This window comes from Thermobia domestica, chromosome 13 (assembly GCF_964235325.1).
Source record: "Thermobia domestica chromosome 13, izTheDome1.hap1.1, whole genome shotgun sequence".
NCBI classification, from domain to species: domain Eukaryota; kingdom Metazoa; phylum Arthropoda; class Insecta; order Zygentoma; family Lepismatidae; genus Thermobia; species Thermobia domestica.
Window position 1 is genome coordinate 65,857,044 of NC_137466.1, and position 16,748 is coordinate 65,873,791.

At 34.7% G+C, this 16,748-nt stretch overlaps 1 protein-coding gene across 3 annotated transcripts in view; it reads left to right on the top strand.

The window, feature by feature from the left end:
- Positions 1–8,809, top strand: part of atos (atos homolog atossa) — a 175,214-nt gene extending 166,405 nt beyond the window's left edge. For all 3 annotated transcript variants that reach the window (XM_081735843.1, XM_081735841.1, XM_081735842.1), the window contains 2 exons: positions 1,098–1,333; positions 2,518–8,809. In XM_081735843.1, coding sequence (XP_081591969.1) covers positions 1,098–1,333; positions 2,518–2,686 — 405 coding nt within the window. In that variant the 3' untranslated portion in view covers positions 2,687–8,809. The remainder of the gene's footprint in view (positions 1–1,097; positions 1,334–2,517) is intronic.
- The last annotated feature ends 7,939 nt before the right edge of the window (positions 8,810–16,748 follow it).

The following is a 16,748-nucleotide window of genomic DNA, read 5'->3' on the forward strand; positions in this document are numbered from 1 at the left end:
GATACATGATTTGAAATTAATCAGTGTCCGGTAATAATGCTGATGAATATACAGGCGTATCTATCAGTAGCAGCTAGTTTGTTCTCTTTTTGTATCAGCAGAGACGATTATTTTCTCCTTGTCTCTTAAACACAAAACCTAGGTAATATCTCTGTCATTTGTTACCTCAGGATTCACATACTCAAGCCACCTTCAGTGCATGTGCAGAACCTGTTAGCTTAAACCATAAATTAATGTTTACACGAGAACAACTTCACAACTTCTATAAACCAGACCTTCAAAATCTAACACCATAACTACAGACTTAATTCCATACTACATAATTTCTATGTGCAGTATGTACAATATAAAGCACTTCTTTTGTTATTGAACTTTTCCTCAACAGATAACCTTGAAAATATGAGTAAGCTTATCGACGTCCTTCGCATATCGCTTCTTCTTGTGGGCCCTCTTCATGGGCCAAATACGTTAAAATTACGCGACATTACGGCTGAACTAGACGCAGGATGAAGTACCAGATCTCAGCCGAATTTCTAGATTTCTCTCAAGATGTCAGCTGCTGTATGTATCCTTGCTTTGTCCTGCAAGAGAACCATGACTGAGACAGCATTCTAGGTTAATTGTCTTTAATCTTCCTTTTCATTCCAGTGCTTCGCAGCAGTGAGCAGTTTTCACTATAATCCTCTTTCCGTAACCTAAACTAAATATTTAATCTCTGCTGGCTGCATACCTTGAGCACACGCAAACTGAATCACATACTGTTGCGCACATTTGGAGGACTCTTATCGCTGCTCTCATTTACGTTTGAGGGTCGAAAGTCTACTTGCGAATAAAACAGATGACTACCATATACATGTAATATGCGCAATAGCAAAGTGTATCAATAAACGCAGTCGGTTTCTATTTATATATGGTATTCAGTTTCTGTTAATTGCTGTCGTGGTCTCAAATACTTCGAACTAATGTATATAAAATGAACAAATAACAGTAAATTTAGCGTTTAAACCAATACCAAATATTCACAATTGATAATGCGCATTCTTTATCAGGTGCAATTTCCCTAAATGTATTAGTAATAACTTTCCTTGTTTCAACAGGGTCACATCAACTTAGGTCAGAAAGGTTACAACGTACCGCGATCGGGAACCATTCAGGTGACGCTGTTCAATCCACTGGGCACTGTTGTGAAGATGTTCGTTGTTATGTATGATCTGAATGATATGCCTCCTAATTCCCAGACGTTCCTTCGCCACCGAACTTTCTACATGCCTGCCAATATGAGTGACCAACACAAAGATGCTCAGAAGTGGCTGCGATACCTCATTCACCTCAGGTAAGAAACTGAATGTAATTTCCTTAATTCTTGTTTGATTATATATGTAATATATCGGGTATTCTAAAAATGGCGCTCATGAACAACACAGCGAAAATGGGAGTATTCTTCAGTCAAAGCTAAAATGCTATATAATGGTATACCCTCCCGCAATGGAGAATGAAAATTTCACTATGTGACAACGTTGCAGATTAACTTGGAACCATTAGCATTGCTTTACGAATCCATCAAGCAATTACATCGATTCTTACGCTAAGTGGTGCTAGTGTCAACACCTATATAGTCTTTAACTGCCATCTAGAAAGAATCGATGTAATTATTTGATGGATTGGTATATTTTCTCTGTGGTTCTTTATCTGCGACATTACCACATGAAATTGATTTGATATTTCATGTAGTAACATCCGAGTTACAGGTGAAAAGGCAAAAAAAGGATGGGCGTGAAGATAAAATTACTGATTTAATCTACATACTAGAATGTCGTGTCCAAGCCATGCGTGAAACGCGAGCATGTGTACACCCGTGTTCAACTGGATTAAATATGAAAAAATGACTTCAGCATGTTTATCAGACATGTAGCGGTCCAAACGCAGCTTGGACACTTGGAGATTTCAGTATGTAGATTGAGTCAGCTATTTTTATTTAATCCTTCCCATACATACTTTCCTTTTTACCTATAATTTATGTTCGGAGTTACCAGACAAAATATAATATATATATTAGTGATCTGTTCAATATTTGAAGTTTTTCAGGTATCAAAAATGACTGATTTAAAATCTTGTAACTGTGCAACTAATTTTCAGAAGCTTACAGCATTGACTTAGTTTACTCATAGAATTAGTTGTGCAGTTTACTCATAGAATTAGTTGTGCAGGTACTGTTTAGTTATGAAACTTCGGAATTTTGAATAGAGCTTATATATGTTTCTTGATTCGGATTCGCTTATATATGTTTCTGCTTTAACTAATCATAATCTTCGAGCTAGTTCGCTTCAGAGACAATTCTCTAGACTTACATCTCTGCAGAAAACTTTTTAATAAATAATTAAATAAATCTCTGCAGTTCAGATTTGTTCGTAACCTTTTAAACAGCCTGTATATCCATATGTATTTAATGATGTTACATAGTTATTGTTTCAATAGCTGGAAGGCCTATATAATTTTTGATCTGTTTTTGTACCTTAGATTCGCAAGTTCGAAGTCTGGACGTATCTACCTCCATACAGACATCCGTATCATCATATTTAGGAAGTCTGATCTTGATACAGCTACCGCTCATAGCATTGAGAAGTCTTATGAGTTAAGATCTTTTACTCATGGCCCTACGAATCCCAAATTCTCACCTCGCAAATGATCATCAGGATACAGTATGGTAAAGAGCGGAAGTGGGTGTATAGCTTTATTGATAACATTTTTGTTAATGCGTTGTTGCAATTGAGTTGCCGACGATAATGTTGAGATGCTTGGGTTGCTACTACAGTTTTACGATCTCTCTTATGCTAAAAAGATACCTGCGCAAATAACTACAGAGAATATGAAGGTACCTGAGTGGGACCATAGATGTGTTGTAAAATCATTATCTTTAAAGTAATATTAAAATGAACGCACAGTCTACATTAATGGATTTCAGCAATTTGCTATATGATCTTGCAATATGTAATGTATGTTGGACTTGTTTTTGTTTTGTCATGTTATCAAAGGGATTTGGTCAATTCTCCTTTTGTTTATGAAAATAACAAGAAATTAAATATGAGTATCATAATATTTCTAACGACATTCATAAAGGAAGGAACAGAAAGTATGAAAACACAATAGGCAGGAGATTTGTTTGCTTGGCATATGAACTTAGATGAAAGAAAGCTATCCAAGGTCCTTTTTTTATACCTTACGTAAGAAATTCCATACTTTGCAAAGAAATTATTGACCATTAACATAAGTGGTAAAAAAAAATGGTCTTGATTGTCCTAATTTATGTACCAAATTTATAATTTTAAATAATATTCCTTTTTCTCTTTTTAATTATAATTTATATCTGCCTAGAAACTTAAATTTTGTAGGTTTTAGGAGAAATAACATTTGTTGACAATAACTGTGTGTGTTCGAGAAATAGTATAGGTAATTTACAACTATGAAACTTGGTTCTTAAGACAATATTGTAAAAAACCATACAGTATCAATTTCCATTTGTCTAGTAAAATATCGTGACACCATTTTTGCTACGGTAAGACCAAATTAAAGTAGTATTATTTACATGTAATTTCTCCTGTTAATGTAAAGATCTTTCAATTTCTGTTAATTGCGTATAATTTTCTTGGGAACAAATACATGGAATTATTTCTACATAGATTTTACGTTAAATAGGATGCTGTTTACAGAAATCTTTCAAGTAAAAGTGAATTGTTTATTAACACCCGTACAGAATTGGATATTTTAAAGATAATAATAATAATAGGAAAAGATTTTATTTTATTTTTTCTTAATGTGGCGTAAACGAATGCTTTACAGTTTTAAAAACTAATTACTTTTGTTTAAGAACTCGTATAATAGATCCGTGCTAGGCTTAGCAAAGACTAAATTATTTTTGAGTATATTCTTGTAGATTGAGAAAGATTTTTCTACTAGTCAGATGTGATTGTAAAGGTTTATGCTACGATGTCTCACTGAAAATAATATAGAATGCAAAACATACTCCCAAAAACATGCAGAAAGTAGAATCATTTATATATGTATGAATTATTGGAATCTATGAAACAAGTTTAGGATGGTAATTTTTTATTTTCCCTAAAAATAATCGTCTATGCTGTTTTAATTAGTTGAAATTAATGTTTTAAGTACATTGGTAACTGTGATTGACGAAAGTTTTTGTATGTATTTCAAAACTAAGCAGAGAATAGTATAATGTCTTTGCAAACATTAATTGCAATTGATTTCAGAACATTAATATTGAATATTCATAGAATGAAATAACAATGAACTGTAAGTAGGGTATTCTAATTCAAGTTGGTGGTAACACGGAATCAAATTAAGATTTCTAAGAAGTTTGTTAGTCTTTCTTTCCCAAAAATTGTAACCATAGTAACGACTTTTTTTTTTTTTTTTTTTTTGGAAGAGGGGAGGGGGGATAATCTTAATCACATGGAAGTCGCATATATGTTTTCAAAATTATGCTTGTTCGTGTGACGAGATATTTTATTATTCTATGTACTATATAGATCATTAGCCCAAGTAATTTTTATCAAGTGACCTTATTCGTAAGAATATTTCTTTTGTGATTTGTTGTGTTTGTGATAATCGAAAACAAAAGTTTATTCAAAATGTTTTGGGGTGAAGTTATATGTTGTTGAGAAATAAGAATTGTAGACTATACATATACTAGACATATAAATATATCTCTTATATAGTAGAATATAATTGTAATACTAGCGATTCTGGTATAATTTTATATAGTTGAAAGCAATGTAAAGAGTTTGCAATGCGTAATGGAGCTTGCTATTTGTAAGGATAGTTTTAAGCAAATATTTAGTGTCATAATGGAATTCTGTTGTGGAATGGTTTTTATAGATTTTGTTTAGAATGTTGTGTTGACGTTTGACTTTTTTTAAAAAAATATATTGAAACGGTGCCGCTGAAAGCTTCAAGTATAAAGATGGACATACAAATCAATTCGAAGCAAAATTCATCATAAGCGGAAATAAGTTCGGAAAGACAGGATAGACTGATAGAAGCATATCATTGTCTTAGAGTTACATAATGTAATGAAGCAGTGATAGTTTCCAGTAGAGGTCGAGAGGTGTGAGAAATATAAGATTCTGACAATATACAGAATGACTAAAACAACTTCGTACAGAGTATTAGTGTATTAATTTAGAATGAGAGAGAGAAACAAACAATGCGTAAAAAGAAAAGGCGATATTCACGGATAAAACTCAGATACAAATGTTGAAAAACAGTACGAATTTCAGACATGAAACATTTACATACCGTCCCTGTACCAGAATTAGATGAAACTTGTGAAAATAATACGCTAAATATGTACGCTGAATCATAAAGTCTTCGAGATAAAACATTTTCATTGTTCACTTTATTAGTAGAGCTCCTTCGTGGCTAAGCGTTTACGTACGCCCCTTTGACGTGGGAGACCCGAGTTTGATTCCCGCCGGGAGCTCATGTGGTTCGGATTCCACGTTAATCAGTAGGTCTACGTCTCAAATAGCGTATCTGCTGAACGGGATGTTAAAATCAACTCAACATTTCAATTCATTAGCGTTGAGTTGAACTAAATTGTAAAAGTTCTTTTAGATAAATCCACGGAAAACAATAGAATAACGCTTGATTGCGTCTTTTTTTCTTTTGCTACAGTAAATGCATAGGCATGCGAGTAAACCGAAATTCACATGAATTGTACATTTTGTTTAATATATAATTGCTACACAATTACCTCGTAAATAGTTAAAAGAAGGCCGATAAACAAAATTGTTGAAAGTGGGACTCTATAAAAGTATTTTGGCTATTTTTACACCTGGAGACACTAAAGAAACTAGTACGAAGTTTTCGTTTAGAATCTTGTTCAACAGCGTGTATTTAATCTAGTTTGATTTAACCTCACCTAAAATTACACCAGATCTCTCTCTCTCGTGGCTATATGGTTAGCGTACGCGTCTTTGGTGCGGAGACCTGGATTCGAGTCCCGGTGAGAGTTCATGTGGTTAAGATCTCACTTTAAACTGTAGGTCCACTCTTCAAATGTCCTCAGTGCTGAAAGGGACGCAAAATACTCAACAACAACAACAACAACAACAATAATAATAAAAAAGAAGATACGCTGGTTACTTATGTCACTGATAACATTTCTAACTGTATAGCCATGTTTTGACACTCAGCAGCTGATTATAGTCTATATTTGCTGTAATGCTAATTAGAGATAGGGTTAATAAAACTCATTAAAGAGGTAGATATGAATTTTCGTGAAATTTAATGGCGTGTTGGTCTTTCACATAATAGGAAGAACAATGTTTATAGATTGTAAGAGGGGTTTGGAAGCTGTCGGAACCCCACAAATAAATTATTGCTTTAGAGTTATAACAATTTGTTTTTGACGTGATTGAACTAAGATAATAAAAGTAAGCGACATTAGTCTTATTGAAACTTGAAAAATTGTATGAAATTAGGAGACAAAATTCAAACAGTGTTTTCTTTGTATGTATGTAATAAAAATTCAGCTGTCTTGATGTAATATTACTACCTTGTAAAAATTACTTTTCCACATTGATGCAAGCCATAAATATTATGGGCTTAATTAAAAGTAAAAGTTCACCATTATCTTAGAATTTACAATAGTGGGTATTTGGGTAAATTTCTGGAATACAATTTATTCACGTAAATCACGTATGCACGCATGCAAGTGTGCTTCTAAGATTAAACAGAGTGTCAATGAATCGCTCCTCAAATACTGTGGATTTTCATCCGTTAGATCCATCATTCAACTGAAGAATTGGTGAAAATAATGCACCGACATTTAAATGTAGATTACGAATTTAATGAGGTTGTCTCTAAGTGTAATTGTTTGCAATGTGACATCGACCAGGTACGTCATTTATATATATATACACGCAATGTATATAAAAAGATACCTTATATACATAGGCAGATGTAAAGCTTGCGCGGGTTAGGGTTGAAATCATACGCTTTTGTGCTTGCAGATATAGTAAAATACCTATGTGCATGTTAACATTTTTTCACTAAAATAATACAGTTGCTGTAGTGGCGTAGAAAGATACCATCATTAAAAATAATTAAATAAGCATTAACATTGTAAAGTTTGTGTTCAGTGTTGGTTGCAGTCCATTTGTCCACTGTGAATTTTTTTTTCTCTCTCCTCAAATCTTCTGAGCGAGAGAGAAAGGAATTCGTTATCCTGTTGTATAGATTTGTTACGTTGAAACACAATTATTCTAAACGTGTCCAGTGTTTCATCTGTGTTTGAGAAAAGAATTGTGTACCGATATAAAAAAGCAGTCCGAAAGAAATTTAAAAATGTGACTAGGTCTCGTGTTATTAATGGATCTGATGTGAGATAAATAATACATATGTAAGAAGGAAAGTTTGTATAGTTTGTTTAGAAATTCAGAGAAAAATTATATTCCCCATAAAGCAGAATTGTTAAGGCATATTTGTAATGAAAACTGCCAGACACACTCCTTTTTTTTCGACCAGCAACAAGAGGAGAAAGGTGGTTAATTCTCAATGTTTAAATACTGGTAATTGTAAAAGTCTTTCTTTTCTATTAAAATGTTGTCCTAGTTTATATAAATATATGTATACAGAAATTAATATATATACATATATATAAAAAATCTATATATACATGTTTAGTCTCTTTGAGAAGTTTATTTATTATTACTGATAAAGTAGTGCATAGTCACTACATAATTTTACTTCTGTATTGAAAAGTAATAAAAATATTTGTGTGTAAAAAAAAAAAAATAATTTATTTTTAAACACTCCTGATACTTTGAATGTTTAAAAATTATTGTTCTCACAACTTAGAAAAGATATTAGAATTTTATTCAAATCCTGTACTCGACCGTAACCGTATCATTCACGTAAGAATGTATAACATTAAGGCATAATTAGTGATATGAGGTGAAAAATTTTCCGTTCTAAACAAATATCAGTCATCAAGTAACAATTCGTCATTAACCATAAAATTGATTGAATTCATCAGGGTTCCCACTGCCCCCCCCCAAAAAAAAAAAATTCAAGACGTTTCAAGGACAAATCAAATTTTCCAAGACTTCGATATCCAGGAAGGCATAACTGGATTGCAACTGTAGATTCAAACCTCTCAACAGTGAAATGAAAAGTACAGTAGCTTATGCAGTGAGTATTAATGCAAGTACAGTATTCTTACACAATAATTAAATACACAAAGCGGAGAATAATGTGCTGCTTTTTTGGGGGGGCTTCCAACTCCCCTTATAGCCACCCGATCCATCCACACCCAGCACATGTACGTATTTTCATTCTTTCTATATGACATTTTAATTGTGCACCGAACAAATTTACAAACAACAAAAATCTACTTTTCGGACATAGCATCTTTATTGCGTGACAGTGTGACACACAATTAGGAAGAAGGAAAAAAATATATATTACGAGTTTTTTCAACTGAATATGGAGGTGTGATTTCCTCATCTATAGACATAATCTCATGAAATTTTACTGAAGAATATATGTACTGTTGCGAAAATAAACTGATCATGGAGGATTGATACTGGTACAAAGCACAGTTTCTGGAGGATAGTGCTAGTAAAGACAGCATCCAAGAACGAATTGACAGACTAGTGGATAAAAGAAGAGTTCTCCCAGCCCACAATCCACCCTGTTGGGAGAAAGAAAGCTCATCATCTACCCACACATGCAGGATCATGACAAATAATTATTCAGCACAAAAACAGGAACAGCAAACAAACACACACACACACACACACACACACACACACACACACACACACAAAAAAAAAAAAAAAAAAAAACAATCAATTAAAATCTTCATTATAATTATGAAAAATCTGACATTCAGTATTTTTGTAAATTTCAAGGACAGAAATGCATTTTCAAGGACATTTCCAGGATGCTCCCCGGACAAAATCAATTCAAGGACATTTCCAGGTTTTCCAGGACGAGTAGGAACCCTGATTCTTGTATAGAAATGTTAAAAAGTGACAGACCGTTTAAAGAACCTGAAAATTTTCATGGCTCAGAAAATTTCCAATACTATGTGGGAAGAAGTGAAACAATTTGTCATGAATCGAAAAAGTTTGTCGTATATGGAAAAATTGAAAAACTTTTTGCTTCAAAATTATTTAAATTTTCCTACTTATAAAAAGTAACAAATTTTTATGAATCGGAAAGTTTTATTGCTCTAAAATTTTCATTACCGGTACGGTGTAGAAACAAATGGAAAACTCCATAACCCGGACAATTTTGAATATTACGTATAGTGATGTTAGGTGGAAAGTTTTCCACTATATTAAACTGCACACTGATCTGTAAAATTCAATTCCTGTAAAGGAAAGTTAGCAACAAATAATTTTCCAATTAGCTTTCGGGAATCGGAAAATTTTCTAATATTTCAAGTTGGCAAGTAAAAATTTAGTTTCTCTTTCGGTGTGTGTGTGTGTGTGATTTTGCTTTTGTGGGAGAGAGGGAAGGGGCATAAATCAAGTTCTTGGAGTACAAATATCTCATCCCATTGTTTAAAATGTAACAAAAAAGCGAGAAGACATTGTAACAAGAAGACTATCAATTTATCGAATATTTCAAAACTTTAACATAAAAGTTCCAGTTCCTTAGGAAGATTATTTTTGTAACAGAAAATAAGAACTGCTTTGATATTATTGTGTTTAAAGCTATGAGAAAACTTCATCTTACGCGTATTAAACTGACGAAATGTGTTTTTGTGAGATCAAAGGTGAATTCTGAGTAAAGAACACATTGAAGTTTTTGAAACATTTTTGCAGAAATGAAGAATCGTTAGATTTACATTTCATGGAACTTTCTTCAGACAATATTTATTACAAATACATTTTATGGCTAAACAACTATGTAGGAATAAGTGGAGTATGTTTGTTTTTATGAATCGGAAAATTTTCATCACTGGGTATGATAGTTTTTGTATTGACATCTAAGTAGCCTAACGATAAATTAGAATAAGGGGATTTTTTTTTTCAAAGATTTATTTTTTAATTTTTTAAATTCTTTTTACATGGCAAATTACTAAATAAATTTAAATTTGCATAGCATTTTATAAGTTTTGCATCGCATTTTCAGCAGTGAAGGAAAATATATATTCTTTTACGTGAAGATGGAATAATAAAAATAAACAATTTTTGTACACAAGAAATACACATGTGATAATGAAAAGCAAAGCGGAGGGTAAGTAATGACCACCATATTTTTGGAAAGTACTAATTTCGCATTCTTCGGATCGTTACGTGCTGAATCTGTAATGGCATCCAGAAACGGAGAACTGGAATTATGCAGTCCATAAAATGAACCTTCAGTTTTTACTTAAAAAAAAAAAAAAAAAAATTTACACAAATGTTCATTTCTTAACTTATATTGTACTCAAAACAATTCAGCATTTAGTTTTTGCATTTTTTAAAGCAGACCAATACTCTTCCGTCATTTCAACTCAAAACAGGATTTTATTTGATTTTGAGTTTAGCGATCCTTTCAGCAGCTAGACTGAGACGTGGATCTACAGCTTAACATGGGATCCGAACCACACGAGTCTCCGCCAAAAATCTAACCTGGCGTCCCCCACGTCACGAGATAGTATGTCACCTATTCAGCCATGAGGAAGCTCAACTTAAAACACGAGAGCGTAGCAAAACGAATATATATAAAAAGTACAAGCACATTATTAATCAAACCAACACTTTGCACAAGACTTTTTTCGCTTAAAAGAAAGACAAGTATACGAATCATTCTTCACCAAGGACCCTAACTTAAACTTGGATAAAGATAGCTTAGATAAGGAATGCATCATATATTACAGAAAACAATAAAAACCATTGCACTGAAATTTCCTCAGCTTTCGATTCAGCACAATTAACTAAACATACATTTAAATAAAATGTTAATGGATATGGAAATAGTTTCAACAAGGAAGATGGAAGTTCTGTTTACAGTTTCCCTGTTCCTCAGAAAATTGTCATACTATCTAGCTACTAAACTTTAATCTTAAGTGTTATTCTTTTCACCGAATACAAGGAAAGAAAGAAGGAAATATGAATTAACCGGCTCAAGGAGTCCGGAGGACTATATGAATAAGTAAACAGTGGATTTGCGATATATAGGAGAAACATCATTAGTGGGAGGGGAAAAGGTCGCGACCCTTCCCTAGGATTTTGCCAAATGTATGCAAATGAAGACAAAGATGTTATATATTTAGTAAAAACTTGTAATAATCGATTGCGTGATATACTGAAAATTGTGTGCTCTTTAACTGAATTACTATATCGCCCCCAGAAAGCAGAAAGGTGCTAAGCGCCATTTTCCTTGATTTCCAACTAAGTTCATATCCTGACTGCCCATTTCATGTTTAGTGTTGTGCAGAAAGGAGATAAGTGGCAGGAGACAATATGGAAGGTTTGCAGAGAAAACTGAATCCTAGAAGAAAGGAAGAACGGAATTAATTAGTTTCATTCGTTTTTATTCATCTCCGTAACAATGTATATTAGTAATCATCGTAACAATGTATATCAGTTGAGATAAATAGGGCCGATAATTCATATAAAAGACCAGGTCCTTGAACCAAATCATCATTCTCCACTCAATCTCGAAGCATACGCGTAGTGTCTCACAAGGCAGAGCTTTGGAGTGACAATGGAGAAGTCTCTGAGAAGCAATCACCTGGATATAAACTACAAATACAGGAAAAAGTACCAGCGCCTGGTCAACTAACAGCATCTGCAATAGGTAAAGTATGGTATTCGAAAGCTCAAAGTGTGTCACACGATTGTGGGAAGTGACAGCGAATTTACTTAGTAAGTATTCTTTTTTATTATTCAACTAAGTAATAGTTACTTAGATCTGAGCGAGTATGTTTATTGTCTGTTATAGAATTATGTTTACATTCTGTGTTAGGGTCGAACTCGACACTATTAACAGTTTCAAGTTGAATGCTAATAGTATTGTTACTTAAACGATATCCACTATACTAGTGACAATTCGTTTGTAAACTGTCTGTTTTTTTCTATATATGAGAAAGATTATTTTCTCTGACTACAAAAAATTGCCTTCTGATCAGAGTGGAATCCTAGCAAATATTCAATTAGTGAGCACAATTGTACTCATAAGAATTCTGTGCGAAACTTTTGTCTAAAAAAAAAAAAAAGAAAAAAAACTTTCTTTCTTGGGGTTACATCTTGGCCTGTAATTTTAAACATAAAAGGAACATGCGATATCTTTTCAATGAGGAATATTTCTCCTCCACCCTGTTTGAAAATACCTCACAGTAATTCGAACACTGTCAGTACTTCAATATTAGCCTATAATAATACTTACATAACTGATGTTACTATGTACTGGAAACAATTGCTGCATGAGCTGTAAGTACTGGCTCCACATTGGTAGTCGCTAACGCTCTCGGCTTTGGTTCCAAGTAGAGACTCTCGGTCGGAGAAGTCTAAAAGATGTTTCAGGCGAGCCATCCTAATGAAGTTTTCCCTATTCACATCAGGTGCCTAACATAAAGGCCCCATTCCTTTCTGTCTCCCCGGGTAGTATGATCGCCGAGGGACGTTGTCTTTCACACGTAACGGGTTGCCATAGCTGCCGAAAGCTCAAAAATATAATTCCTAATCCTAAGGAACTGAGAGTAATCTAAATTTTTGTAACCTCTCAGTAACGAACATGATCATTTACGAACAAACCATCATGTCTGATTGATGTCCGTCATTAGGAGGTTTCACTGTATAAATACAAATATGTATGTATTTGTGATTCTTTAAAAGAAAGCTATTTTAAATGGTATTTCTTATAACCTTCAGTTGTTTCGATTAGTCTTTTGTCTCTAAAAAACTTGCTTTGAATTATAACATGCAAAGATGTTTCAGATTCGAGCTCCTCCGTGGCTAAGCGGTTAGCGTACGCGCCTTTGGCGTGGGAGGCCCGGGTTCGATTCCTGGCGGGAGCTCATGTGGTTCGGATTCCACGTTAATCAGTAGGTCCACGTCTCATATAGCCTCGCTGCTGAACGGGACGTTAAACTCAAAATCAACTCAACTCATATTTCAGATTCATTATCAGCAGCACTATATCCCTAATTTTGTACAAATTTGAACTTCTGCTTTCACTCTATTAATGTTGAATCTATTTCTAGTTACCTGTCCTCAGATATTTCAGTTTTCACACATTTAGCATTTTAATTAGGTATGAAAAGATTTAAGAGGTTTATTTTGTAGTTTTCGAAGTTTGTAGAGATCGTGCCTTAAAAAATTAGTCTATACTATTCTTCACCTGATGTAATTTGCTTGTGACACTATTTCCTTAACCAAACAATATTATTCATAGAATTCATCCATGCTAAAATCCTCAATTTTAAACAAATAATTATTTTTACGCCAAGAAAGGAAGACAAAATGCACGTCCGGCTTACAAAGCAGATTACGTGTTGCAGCATAACATAGGGCATTAGTAAGGTCAGAGCAGTTCACTTCTGGTACATAGTGGCGTTCGAACCCGTATCACTGCGACACACGCAGGCGTAAGACCTGAGTTGTTGTATAGTTCAAAACCAGGTTACAAATGGGGCACCAAGGGAGCAACCATGGTGCTGACGTTGCCAGAGAGAGCCTTGTTAGTGAAACTTTACTATACGTTGAACAATAATACTGCTGATGCCATTCGTGAATATCGCCGACGAAAGGTGATACGTCCCATTGCACCATGTGCGTTATAAAAAAGTGAGAATGTTTGAGAAGACCGGCATGAGACCAGAAAGAGATCGTAAGAGATAACACAGGAAGAAGTTCAAAACGTTGCTCCTGCCATCATGGAGAAATCCGTGAGTAACAGTGGTGTAGAAAGTGCGAAGACAGTGTTAAAATATCTGGGCATGCCCTATTCAACTGCGTGGAAAGTTCTTCGCAAAATGCTGCATTGGTATCCTTACTAGGTAACAATAAAACATTAATTGCGTCCCGCAGATGCCGATGCCCGTATGACATTTGCATTGAAATTTCATGTACGCATGAAAGTGGACAATGTTTGGCCGTGGAATATTCTATGCAGTGATGAGGCTCACTTTTACTTTAACCGGACTGTCAACTGTTGCATATGCACTAGCGAAAATCCATATGAAATACACGAAATGCCCCTGCATTCACTTAAACTTACTGTGTGGTGGTACTGCCAAGTTTATCCCCGGACCGTATTTCTTTAAGGACGAAAGTCCAAATGGGCCACTGACAAGGTGCATCATTTCGCGGAGATATGCCAACATGCTGTCCACAAATTTGCTGACCAAATTTGTTATTCCACAGATGCAGCAACGTAGGTGTCTCGAGCAGTAACGTAGCATGAAGTTTCGAAATGGGTAGGCTGAAATTAGATTCGTAGCTAAAGGGTGGCTAGGAAGGGCCCAATCCCCTGAAACTTGCAATTTTTGTTGTATGTATATATGAGTGTAAAGTGAATTTATTTACCCCTCAATAAAAAAAAACATCCCGCCCTTATTTAAACGATCACGTCTTAGTGTTCTGACTACGCTGTAATGCTTGATAGAAAAATGCTAATTCATGCAATATATTTTTCATACAATGCAAGAAAAAGTATAAGAGTGGTTCTGCTTCATATTTCCCTTACACATACGGTTTCCTTACATATGCGATACTCGCATATCACACATACACTATATTACTGTTTCAAAGAAACAAATAAAAACGGATAGCTATAAGACGATCTTAAGTGTAACTTCCCCAAATCATAGACAAATTTAAACACTTCATCCACAACAACACATATCAGCATGCTAATGGAAAACAGTGGAGCAGTAACTCACAGTCAATTGATGATTTTTACAGAAAAAGCTATTTTAGATGGAAAGTATGAAGAAAAAAATATATATACATCATCTGAGGCCTCCTCCAGTATCGATCTTCGAAAAACTTGCGGATAGCAACGCAACGCAAAAAATACAAGCAATTATAACTGATATGTCAATTATCGAAAACTAAAATGTAAATTTTACGCTGTGATAACACAAACCAGTACGCAATAAGGTCCCTGATGCATTAATACTATTCATAATAACAACATTTTTATTCTCTCTCTCTCTCTCTCTTTTTCTTGGTCAAAACTCGTTACTGAATGTGAGCTTCTAAATTTTCATAGTCTCTGTTCTATAGTTTCTTACAAGACCGCATCCTGTCGCTTTTGTTTCGCCAAACACCGAAAGGCTAGCCTTTCGTCAACATTCGTCCACTTTCGTTGCATCATGTTGAATTTGTGTATAGCTCAAGAAGTTTTCGTCTGCTGAGGGTGGCGGGAAAGTGATTGTCACCGCCCCATTCTCCCAATTCCATGAGAGAAGCGGAAGCTAGCCGCCGATAGCCTTCAATGCGTTCTTGCGGAAGCTTCGCTTCAACTCACTTGATGTTTAAACAGCGTATTATAAAATAAATCTATTTTAATAAAATTAATTGTATCAATATCCAAAAGCAACATTTGAGGCTGATGTATAAATAAATGGATAGGCTAAGCCTTATAGCCTTAATGGACACTACGTCCCTGGTCTCGAGTCAACCGTTTTCATGCAGAGCGGAGCGACGCCAAATGTGGCGCGTAACGATCAGCAGATTCTTCTCGAACACTTCACAAAAGGCCGAATTCTCAGCCGTTGCTTTGCCTTTCCATGGCCAGCCCGATCACCCGACTTAACTCCATGCAACTTTTGATTGTGGGGGTACTTAAAAAGTTTAGTGTATCGGGGTCACATTCCAACGCGGAACATTATTCTGTATTTCCAGAGTATTATGCAGATTAACTGCGTTCTTCAATTGACCATGTAGTAGATCGAATTATCATGGAACATCAGGATGGAGCTCACATTAAACAGTATCCCATACTTCATTCTGCAGATACAGATTAAGCCGTGAGTACACTGTTTGCATTGTACTGTGCTGTTATTTGCTCAGTAAAGTGCTTCCCTCCCAATTCTGGCTTTTGACTTCCTCTTTGTTTACGTTTCCCTTCTTACTCCACTAATAAACCATGGACAGTGGTGGAACAATATTTTGGGAGGGGTTACTCCATAAGAGACTTTTTTTTTTTTTAATCCTGGAATTGGGGATTAGAAAGATCGACGCTTATGAGCATAAGAAAGATTAACATTTACTTCGTTTGTTTTTTATAAGACATTCCAAAATTTTAAGGGGGGCTTCAGTCCAAAATCCCCAGTACGTCCGCCATTGCCCACAGGGTGTTAATAGTGCAACAATGTCAAAAGACACACAGGAGAGGTTATTACAGCCTTTCTTATCATTTAGCATCATTAGTGTCATTGTTCTTCCATGCTCCACTTACTTGGCATTCTACAGCGCCACAATTACCTCTGGTGGCGAAAATTGGAATCAATTTCGTTTTCTACACCAATCACTTCTGTATGTTCCCAAATATACTTCTACCAAGTTTGGTTGCATTCTGTCGAGTGGTTACGTCTTCAGAGCTCTCTGAACAGCGACACTTATTTTATGATAACCTAGTATTTTACACGGTGAGTACCATAAGATAAATAGTAAATATAAATGAACACATTGAAAGAATTTCAATGGTGCTTGAGAACTAAAAGATCACATCGAAAATACGTTATTTGTTTCGTAAAATTCTAAGATATTACGCTTTGAAAG